The sequence below is a fragment of the Rhagoletis zephyria genome, unplaced genomic scaffold (genome assembly GCF_001687245.7).
Source record: "Rhagoletis zephyria isolate East Lansing unplaced genomic scaffold, Rhagoletis_zephyria_1.1 Rzeph_scaffold_00760, whole genome shotgun sequence".
Lineage (NCBI taxonomy): Eukaryota > Metazoa > Arthropoda > Insecta > Diptera > Tephritidae > Rhagoletis > Rhagoletis zephyria.
In genome coordinates, this window is record NW_016157844.1 from 162,053 (window position 1) to 173,081 (window position 11,029).

The following is an 11,029-nucleotide window of genomic DNA, read 5'->3' on the forward strand; positions in this document are numbered from 1 at the left end:
TAAAATATAAATAAAAGAAATATTATAAAAAAAATTAAAAAATTAAAATTTTCCCTGCACCAGGGCTTGAACCTGGTACCTCAGGCATACCACGCGAGTGCTTTGCTCTGTCGGCCATTGCGACTGTTGGAGCGCCGCGAGCAAAAAGGCATACTAATGCTTTTCATAGGGGATGAATTGGCAGACTATCTCATCAACTGGTATGATGCTACTAGTATTTCTACTAGTAGATGCTGATGCATAGCCTGACAATTGACATCTCGTAGGACATCGCAATGTTAAAAATACCAGTCGCTAACATTGAAAAAGGATAGAACGTGAACTAGTTGGGCTGAAACGCAAACTGGTATAATTCTAGTTCACAACCAGTAGCTTTCCCTGCAGGGTAGCTACATTGTGAAATATTCAGGTGACATAATGACACTAAAAAATTGTAAATTATGTTCACTAAAATTTTATTTAAGAAAAGATTTTGGCGAGCAGTTATCGATTTTAATGTAAACGTTTTTAAGATTGGATATTAATCATTTTTAAAGGTAAATGTTAATTTAACTATTTTATTTATACTCACAAATTTATGATATAAAATCCTCTCCACCAAAACACTTAATATGTGTAACGCCGCTTCAAATTTTTTACAGTTGAGTAACTGTCAAAAATCTCCTTTTTAATCAAAAAATTGTTCACTGAAACTACCTTCTTCTTTGTATCGTGGCTACATATGTATGTACGAAGCAAATAAGCTCCTTTTTACTGAATTATAGGCTTATAGGCTTTTTCCTATTTTATGTAAAATTGAAGCTTGTAAAAAAAAATGTCTCCATACAAATAAATATGTAAGGTACACACTAATATATGTACATATGTATGTATCTATAACACGTTGCCCTCACAATATGTATGTATATCAGCAGAATGTAATTTTTTTATAAACATTCGGTGTTGCTAACAAAAAATTGTCCAAAATCAACGATTAGGCCTTTATTATACTAAAATTAAAAAAAAAACTGCATACTCAAAAAAGTTATATCAAAGCTGATTAGACAGTTTCAAACTCTGATGAACATTTGTTAAAATTCGTCGAATTTTTATAAATGTTCTGCAAAGTTTGAAATTTTGATTTACAGGGTTTAGATAGCAAGCTATATTAAAAAAAAATAAAAAATAAATAAATAATAACATTTTTTAAGCAAAAAAAATTGCAAAAACTTGCTGAAACGTGTCTTCCCAATTTTTAGCAAAAAAAACGACTTTAAAAAAAATATGTATATATATATATATATATTTCTTGACTCAATGATCGGATCTAAACCAGATTAGTATGGGGCCACCTCTGAGACACTACCTTTCCGATGCAAAAAGAATTATCGAAATCGGTTGACGTGGTCCAGTATTATGCGGTAACATACATAAAAAAAAATATTCCGAACTGATAACCTCCTCCTTTTTTGAAAGTCGGTTAAAAACGAAACATGAGAACACATTTATGACATGAGGACTCAGATGCATAAATATTTGAAGATTTAAAGGAATTTAAAAGGTAAAAAAAAATAACACGGAATGAAGTGCGAAAAAAGTAAAAAGAATTGGCTAAGAATCGGCCAAAAACGGCCGAGGCCGATGCCGATGCCGATTAATCGGTCGGACTCTAGTTAGCACCATTTGCTATAAGCAACATCGGACATGAAAGGGTTAATAGAATGACTTATCTAGCAGGCTTCAACAAATAACACCAGCAAGAAAATCGTTGATTAATGTACCAGCTTTAACAGAGTTGTTTAACTTGATATAAAAAATGCCAAGTGTAGACCACGAGTATAGTTTTCATATATGTATGTAATCTGGCAACCCAACACGCTGACATCTGTCATTGTAGGTAGCGCATATGGTCATACGCCAGCTGTCAAGTCAATTATTTCATTAAATCTTGTCGCTAGTCGCCAGTCGCTTTAATTGTGTTTGTAAGTTAAGAATTCTTTAAAAAATATGAATTTTGAAAGAAGATTAATCGCCGAGGTAAAGAAATATGAATGTCTATACAATATGCAAGCGCTAAGCTACAAGGATGTTGCTTTTAAAGATAAACTATGGCAAAGGGTCGCCCAGAAGTGCGGAACAAATGGTAGGAATGGCATAACTGCATTAATATATATACATACGTACAGTGCTTTTCAAAATAAAGTATACAAGAACATCAAATTATTTGTAGCATGGAAGTGTCTCGTAAATGTCAACATAAAAAATTTAGTTAAGGTTTTAAAAAGCGTTTTGACATCCGCTAAAGTCGCAAAATATACAAACACATTAGTATAATTTGTTGGGAAGTGGGTTAAATGATTTGAAGTGTGGAGTATATAAATCTGGCAAAGGACTAAGACACCAGCTTATTCCTCAAAAACTTGGTGCGAAATTTTTATGTTGCTAAAAAACCAACATAGTTGAGCTGTTTGATAGCAAGAACGATAGAAAGTAGCGGTTTCGGGAATGCGCCACCTCCAGTTCATTTCACCATGGTTTGATAGTACTCCTACGATTAGCATACAGCGAGCACGAGAAAAATTATAGCGAAAGCGAATTAAAGTGAGAACGGCTGCTATTCTACGCAGACTTCTGGATTCAAACAACAATTCCATTATAGCAGTACCATCTCCAAGCCGTTTTTAGGTAAAAAAAAACGCGTGGAAATCTGTTAAAAATGGGCTAGGAAAAATTTGGAGCGATGTTAGGGTAACGTGGTCTTCTCAGATCAGTCGTTTGTAGTTTTCAACTTAGTCTAAACAAAAGGTGAGGATACTGCAACGTACAGTAAAACACTCTATAAATGTCGATGTTCTTATTAAGAGGATCCGGTAAACTGATTGCCTTTATGATGGTCAAACAGTGCCAAAGAGCTTTATTGAAATCTGCTAAAATGTTGTATGGATCGCAAAATATTAGGTGGATTTTAAAAGACAACAACGATCTGAAACGCTGAAGCCGCACGGCTCCGCATGGCATGGAAACTGGAAAATGAAGTGGAAACGTAACGGTCAGGAATCAAGCAAAAGTTGTACCCGAAGATGCCAACCTATTATTGACAACAATGGGAACTGGACAAAATATACCATTCATTAATAGGTATATCCTCTTTTGTGAGTTTTCATAGCAATACTTTATTTTGAAACGCACTGTATGTACCATACTTACAAAGTACAGTGTTTCCGCGGTTAATTGGCCATTCGGATGTTAAATAAAAGAATCGTAAAGTTAACCGGGGGATTCTGTGCATATATTTTTTTAATTAAACTCTTAACTTTTGTCTTCCATTTGCAGTGGAAGAATGTAAGAAAAAATGGAAACATTTACGTGATTGTTTTAATAGATGCAAAAAGCGCGATGTGCAGTATCCGAAGGAAATTTCTGGAGACGGGAAGCGAAAAGTGTGGCGTTATATGAATCAAATGGAATTTTTATCACCCTTCTTTAACCAAAAACTGTAATGAAATACGAGTCGCTTTCTTCGTTATGTTTCTAGTTTTATGAGTTCGAAAATAATTTGGTTTATAATTTCAGGAGCCTTCAAAATCAGGAGGATACCGGCTATAATGAAAGTGATTACGCTGATTCACCAGCGCCAGCACAATCGATGCAAGAAGATGTTGAAACTAAATTAGAGGGTGTTTCAAAGATCGACGAAGCAACTATCGGAAATGAAATAATGGAAGAAGAATCAATTCAAGATTTCGAATCGGAAGAAGCAGAAGCTAGGAATACAGAAACAATGTTTCCAAAGTTCATAGAAACCACTATCCCGTCTTATTCAAACATGTGTAGCTTAAAGACAGAGGACGACAGCACAACGTTGATGTTTAAGCTACTAGACCGTAAAATAAAGCAAGCATCGCTGACTGAGGCACAAATCTCAGATATGGAGACTAACGTGATGTTGTTCGTGTATAAAAAACTAGCCGAATACAAAAACTAGGCTTCATTTAAATATGCATAAATTTCCTCTGAGTTGGTGTTGCCATAGTTAGTTAAATAAAATATATGTATGAATACATATGCGTTTAATAATATGGAGATGTATTTCTAAATTTAAAATTTTGGAGATTTCATCATGCAACTGAAAAGCTTGATAAGGAGAATAGCAAAATAAAATATCGAAGATAAGTGTCTTTCCATCTGCCTTTTGGTATACCAACTAAATGAATTGAACAAACTTTGATTGCGTTTTCCTACAAAATTTTAAATTTTGAAATAATTCTGTATATTACTAATCATGGGCTGAGTGCGTATGTGCCAATGTGTGCATATTAGACATACCAGATATGTACATATGTATGAATATGTTTTCCGTATCCCCTCCTAATAATTATAATCTCCTTAAACAACCATTAATGAATAAAACATTTGTAATTGTGTTTTGGCTAAAATATTTCAATTATATTAAGCATTCAAAAAAATGGGAGAATGAAATATATGTATTTAGTTTACACCATTCAATGCTTATATGACTTCAAATTGTTGCATACACGCGAAAGTGTACAAGATCCTTTTAATGTACATGCATAAATATGCATGTAAAATAAACTAAATTTATACATACAAACGTACATCCAATATCCAATAATTTCAGTTTACGAGTAAATATGCATTGTTGCTACGTACATGTAGACATCAATTTATTCAAATCTCAGTTGGACTCAGTGCCAGAGGTACGTGAACGTTTCTTCGACTTCTTGCGTTTCTTTTTCTTTTCCTTCGATTTTTCTTCTTTTCCATGATCTTTAGAGCTGATTGCTTCGGCTACGGCAGCTATAACTGTAAGCTTTTTAAGATTTTCATGCTCTTCTAGCTTTTGCAGTGTCTCCTGCTTAAGACGTTCCAATTCTTCAAGTTCTCGAGCCGTTTTTTCCTTTTCTAAGTCATCCAGTCGCTGTTTCTCCGCACGTCTTTCTTCCTCCCTCGCTATTTCTTTACGCATATGGTCCTTCAGCATTTGCGCAGCCTCAGCACGTTTTAACATCTTTTCACGCATTTTATCGGTATCTTCGATGGCATTGCTACTGGAACCAGTCTTCGTCTCTGAAGTACTCTCCTTCTTTGATGCCGAACGTTGGTCATTCGATTTTCGACTGTTATTTGCAGATCTAGAACGCCTTGGTGAACGTGTGCCGGAACGTCTGTTTCGCTTTTGTCGAACGGGTGAGCGCGATTTGGATCTGGTGTGTGGTTCAAGCGTCCGTGTGCCTGGCTCCCGTGACTTTGACTTTGCGCGTCGGTCGCGAGACTTAGAACGCGTTCGCTGGTCGCGGCTGCGGTCTCGAGAGTCGCCTGTACGTTTACCTATGCGTTCGCGACGTGGCGAACGAGAACGACTTCGCGATACTGAACGATCCCGTGACCGTCTATCACGTGACGGCGTCGCGCGGCGAGTGCGAATCGGTGATAGCGGCAAGCGATTACGATAACGCTCCACAGAACGACGTCGACGATCCATAAACGGATTGCCGCCACGTCTGCCGCGGAAATCGCGAAAATCGCGCCTTGGTGGTGAACGAAAGCCACCTCTACGCATCGGAAATCTATCGCGACGATCTCGGATTGGCGAGCGGCGTCGAAATGAACGGGAACGTGAACGCGATGTACGCGAACGCGAATGCGAACGTGAGCGTTGCTTAGACCGCGAACGACTTCCTGAACGATTCCGATCTTTTTCTTTATCCTTTTCCCTCTGTTTTACATCGAATTTGGATTTTGTTTTTTCCTTATCGCGATCATCTTTTCCTTTCTCGTCATCTCTACCAATGTCATCATGTTTGCCCGTATTCCTTTCCTTTCCATGCTCTTTAGACTTTTCTTGTGCCTTCTCCTTATCCTTTTCTTTAGCTTTATTCTTATCCCGCTCGTCCCTCTTCCGATCTTTTTCGGTTTCATGAGAAGTATGACGGTCTTGTTTTGAATTTCCTTCCTTCAACTTCGAAGTGGATTCTTTCTCAGTGGAGTCTCCTTCATTTTCGCTTTCTGGTTGATGTTCGTAGTCCAGAGCATTCATATCCATTGACTTTTTGCGTTTAGGTAATGGTTTCGCTTCGGCGCTATGTTCCCTACGGCGGTCTTTATCTTTTTCCCTGTCACTTTCTTTTTCTTTTTCTCGTTCTCCCCTTTCACGAGTCTTGTCCTTGTCCGAACGTCTGTCATCATACTTATCTTTACGTGCATTACTGGAATTGTCCTTGCCTCGATTTTTACGGTCAGGCGACTCACTATACCTACCACCATATGAACTTGCATTTGACAACTCGAAGAACGACTTTTTCGGATCTCGCCTCATTTCTTCGTGACGCTTTTTGCGCTCAACCTCACGACGTTTGATTTCTTCGTCGCGTAACTTCTTCTCCTCTTCCAGACGCTCCAAATCTGACAGTTTAATAGTGCGATTCTGGGCACGTTTCCAATGCGGTGGAGTCGTGCTACGTGAACGACTGCGAGACGGCGTACGAAAACGCTTAAGAAAAAAAGATTTTTTATATGCTTAGTTAGGTATATGATTTTGAACTCATTAACTTACGAAAACTCCACGGCCTTTGATAATGCGTCCACTACGAGAGACCGGTACCCGTTTTTTTGACCAACCAAATGTGGGTCTGCCCTCACTTGATCTTTCGTTGCGTGAGTCGCGCCTGTGTTCACGCTCTTGAGACCGGTTTGAACGGTCACCTCGTAGCAAAAATTTATTCGAGACCTATTGAATAGGAGCATTATTAAAAAATACAGCATATAAAATGAAAAGAATTTGCACATGGATAATGCATTTATTATTAAATGATATATAGTATAGATAATACCTCAAAAAGATTTAGAATCTGATTAAATAGTATTTTGAAGACTTTATTCTGTTTTGATCTTGTAGTTTTTTTTGCAAGCTAACGTTTTCTTGTTTGAAAATAAACACAACAAAGAGGGTATTCATCAAAACTCATAAATGCCTCGTAACTGTATAAACCTCATAAATAAACCGATTTTTCATATAAAATTAAGCAAGTTTTCGAGGTTTACGTGCGTACGAGGCGTTTACGCGGTTAGATGAAGAGCTCTAAAGTTGAATGATATTCTGTTTTGTAGGTATTTACATCTATTTATGTACACAGGTACGATTTTAGACTTACTTCTGGTATTTCATTAGGATCGATTTTAGTTAGGGATACAAGTGGATGCAACTCTCCCTCGTCGTCATCTTCATTTACTTTCTCCTCTGTCTGGCTATTTTCCGACTCCGTTCTTTAAATAATAAAATTTTCAGTTATTTAAAATCCACTAAATCCAGAAAAATATTTTCGAACCGGTCATGTGATTTTTCACGCTTGCGATCCTTTTTCTTCTTTTTCTCCTTACGTTTGGAACGTTTTTCTGTTACAGAGGTGGCATCGGAGTTTTCTTCAGCAGAAGCTTCAGAGCGCTTCTTTTTCTTTTTATCCTTTTTAACTAAAAATTTTTGACATATATTACATACATCTTTATTTGAAGATAGATAAATATGTAGATCTTGCTACCTTTAACCTGACGGACGAGTTCTCCGCAATTTGATATGGTGACATCCTGCAAAGGGCGCGAATTTCTATCCACCGGCAATTCCTCCAACTGGCGTGCTAAGTCTTGTCCGGATATTACTTCACCGAATACCACGTGGACGCTAAAAATAAAAAATAAATTGGTATAACTAAATGCTATTTATTAGGCAACGCAGAAACTTACTTGTCCAAGTGAGGCGCGGGTTGTGTAGTACTACAATGAAAAACAGAAGAAGAAAAATATGCTTTACACAGTGTACACATTGAGTTCGATTTCATTTGGTTTTGATTTGGTGCAACAAAGCAATTGAATTTGTCTACGTAGGACGTAGTTGGAAATTCCTGCTGCTGTCTCGCTTCCTACTATTGCCCTCACTCCCCACACAAAGTTACATAGTAGTTTAGGGTGACATGACATCTCTAAACCTCTCCAGCTGATGCGGCGCGGCTACCAAGAAAGCAACCACATACTATGGCAACGTCCAACGCGACGATTGCAATATCAGTGTAAGGACGCCGACAGCTGTTCACTAAATTTGTCATCAACAGTGCTCAAAACAGCGTTTGATTCTTTTACTCCCTACTTTGTGATGACCTAGGATTAGTGGCTAGCTAGATGATGACAAATCAATAATAATAACAATAACAAATCAATATAGATATATCTGTAAACAAAAATTATCGTTTAATTGTGATGCTGCAAAAAGATGTTAAGTGTTAATACTAAAAGCTACAATTTTTTTAAGAAATTATTACTTATTTTGGATGAAACTTACATGAAGAATTGCGACCCATTTGTGTTTTTACCACGATTTGCCATTGAAAGCAAAAATGGACGATCGTGTTTGAAGTCAAAGCTTTCATCTGGAAGTAAGAGATTTTATGTTAACGTTTTTTATTGAATACTGATCTCAATAACTTATAAAATGGCACAATAACTTGATTTTATTAAGATATCTAAATTTCACCCGTTTAGTACATTTAAGGCCTTTCTTCGGAAAAACCGAATGAAAATGCTGCCAGAAAACTTCAAAATGAATCTGTGGTTCAATGGTACTACAACTATAGTGATTAAAGTTTTGTGAGTTAAAAACTCGGAAAGGAAAAAATAGTCCAAGATTCAAAGTAGAAATTTTTCAAATAATGAAACTAATTCATAGTTTTTCTTTTATACTTGTAAAATAAACATTTCTAAACTAAATGTATATTTTGATTATTTTTCAGTTTTTGTCTTTTCATGCCTTTTTTTTGTCTTCTTTCGCCTTTTTTGCGAATTCTACTGCCTTTTCCTGCCTTTTTCGCTATTTTATTTTGCCTTTTCTAACCTATTTCGTTATTTTAATTCGTCCTTTTTATAGGTTTTAAGTTCCTAAAAATCCGTTCCCTGCTCATAAGTATATCGTCGTTTAAAGTACAAAACCGCGTATCGTGATTCTGCAAAACCGCGTAACCGACATTGGCTGCCAAAAATTGGATTTGCTCACACAAGCTCTTGTCTCAATCCTTATCCATTCGTCCTGGAATATACCAGGCAGATATGAGATTGCTTAATAAAAAAATAAATATAGTTTAAAAAAACTAAAAAACACGCTTTTAAAGCATATCAAACTAAAAAGTAAAAAATAAATATAGTTAAAAAAAACAAAAAAACACGCTTTTAAAGCATATCAAACTAAAAAGTAAAAAATAATTCTTAATTCTTGAAAATAATAATGAACAAAAAATACTAGTATTATTGTGAAAAAGTGTGGGTTGCTCGATAGCAAAGAGCGCCCGTGATTACTATTGCTAACGACAGCGAGGTGCAGCAACGAGTAATCTTCTAAGTCATTAATAGTACAAGTTATATTAACAGTGGCACCCCGATTTAGAAGATATTCAATGATTTCTATTTTGCCAATATAACCAGCGAGACTCTGTGGTGTAACATTTAAATTATTTTTCACAATCGGCTCCGCGATTGAATAATGCTCGTACAGCATCGAAATGATTATTTTCTACTGCTAAANCAATCCTTATCCATTCGTCCTGGAATATACCAGGCAGATATGAGATTGCTTAATAAAAAAATAAATATAGTTTAAAAAAACTAAAAAACACGCTTTTAAAGCATATCAAACTAAAAAGTAAAAAATAAATATAGTTAAAAAAAACAAAAAAACACGCTTTTAAAGCATATCAAACTAAAAAGTAAAAAATAATTCTTAATTCTTGAAAATAATAATGAACAAAAAATACTAGTATTATTGTGAAAAAGTGTGGGTTGCTCGATAGCAAAGAGCGCCCGTGATTACTATTGCTAACGACAGCGAGGTGCAGCAACGAGTAATCTTCTAAGTCATTAATAGTACAAGTTATATTAACAGTGGCACCCCGATTTAGAAGATATTCAATGATTTCTATTTTGCCAATATAACCAGCGAGACTCTGTGGTGTAACATTTAAATTATTTTTCACAATCGGCTCCGCGATTGAATAATGCTCGTACAGCATCGAAATGATTATTTTCTACTGCTAAAGGAAGTGGCGTATTGCCAAATTCATCTTTGCAATTAATATCAGTACCGCGGTCAAGCAGTGGAAGATAAAAGAGTTTGCTTTGGAAAATGCTTATTTTCTTTTTTACATTCTGTATATGAAAAAAATTTTCGTTTTAATTTTTGAAAACAGAAACGTTGTTTTCAAAGTATCAAGGAACTTTAACTACTTGTACATATATAAAGAGTTGAAATGTTGATTACTCATTTTACTCGAAATGTTGATTAATCATAAGGCAAATTACTCAAATATTTTTTTTTTGGTTAATCAAAAATCTTGATTACTAGAGTAACTGAACTTTTGAGTAATCATAATTTCTAATTAACCGAATAACTGAGTTATTTACTTTATGATTAATTACAATTTTGAGTAATCAATTAATCGCACAGCCCTAGTGCAACTGATAGAGATATAATCAGGGTTGCCACTGACGAAAAAAAAAACTTACCATCCACGTGAAAAAAATCTACCAATTGTAGAAAATATCTACCAAAATTTTTTTTTTAGTTTTTTTAATGAAAACTATAGTTTTGTTATTTTTTCAGTTAATTCAATAAGACTTAAAATTGTGTTTAAGGTACTCTTTATTTAAGAGATCATATTATTAGCATCTTCTCAGTTTCCTTCAACCAAAAGCGAAAGTAATGAAACTAAAAGCAACAACGAAACTTCATCATTTTAAAAAACTTCAACTGGAGTTATTATATATAAATACAGTGACTCAAAAAACGCTTGGTAATTTTTTTTAATATTCACCATTTTTTTCAAGCCAAACTTTTTTGGTATTACTTTATAAGAATATTGTTTGCGCTTTACCCAAACATTTAAAATCAAGGATTCAAGCTAAATACAACGTTTAGAAAAATTCAATAAATTTCCGTCTAAATTTCGAACTTTTTACTCTGAATTTTTAGAACAATTTAATGTATGGAGTTTTA

General features: G+C 35.2%; 2 protein-coding genes across 2 annotated transcripts in view; one reads left to right on the top strand and one right to left on the bottom strand.

The window, feature by feature from the left end:
- The first annotated feature begins 1,900 nt into the window (after positions 1-1,900).
- Positions 1,901-4,283, top strand: LOC108361420 (transcription factor Adf-1-like). The gene is made up of 3 exons (XM_017614038.1): positions 1,901-2,122; positions 3,313-3,475; positions 3,553-4,283. The coding sequence occupies exons 1-3, from the start codon at positions 1,987-1,989 to the stop codon at positions 3,962-3,964; spliced, it is 711 nt and encodes a 236-aa protein (XP_017469527.1). The 5' UTR covers positions 1,901-1,986; the 3' UTR covers positions 3,965-4,283.
- Positions 4,284-4,426: 143 nt separating this feature from the next.
- Moca-cyp (nuclear cyclophilin protein Moca-cyp) overlaps positions 4,427-11,029 on the bottom strand; it is a 9,928-nt gene continuing 3,325 nt past the window's right edge. Inside the window, exons 2-8 of the mRNA XM_017614037.1 lie at positions 8,330-8,417; positions 7,738-7,767; positions 7,536-7,675; positions 7,326-7,467; positions 7,152-7,263; positions 6,554-6,727; positions 4,427-6,490 (exon numbers count right to left, since the gene is read on the bottom strand). Coding sequence (XP_017469526.1) covers positions 4,676-6,490; positions 6,554-6,727; positions 7,152-7,263; positions 7,326-7,467; positions 7,536-7,675; positions 7,738-7,767; positions 8,330-8,417 — 2,501 coding nt within the window. The 3' untranslated portion in view covers positions 4,427-4,675. The remainder of the gene's footprint in view (positions 6,491-6,553; positions 6,728-7,151; positions 7,264-7,325; positions 7,468-7,535; positions 7,676-7,737; positions 7,768-8,329; positions 8,418-11,029) is intronic.

Excerpts from the sequence above, each read along its gene's own strand:
- LOC108361420 (XM_017614038.1), top strand. The coding sequence starts at position 1,987 with ATGAATTTTGAAAGAAGATTAATCGCCGAGGTAAAGAAATATGAATGT. Across the intron at positions 2,123-3,312 it reads CCAGAAGTGCGGAACAAATG|TGGAAGAATGTAAGAAAAAA; the intron begins GTAGGAATGGCA and ends TTCCATTTGCAG. Across the intron at positions 3,476-3,552 it reads CCCTTCTTTAACCAAAAACT|GAGCCTTCAAAATCAGGAGG; the intron begins GTAATGAAATAC and ends TTATAATTTCAG.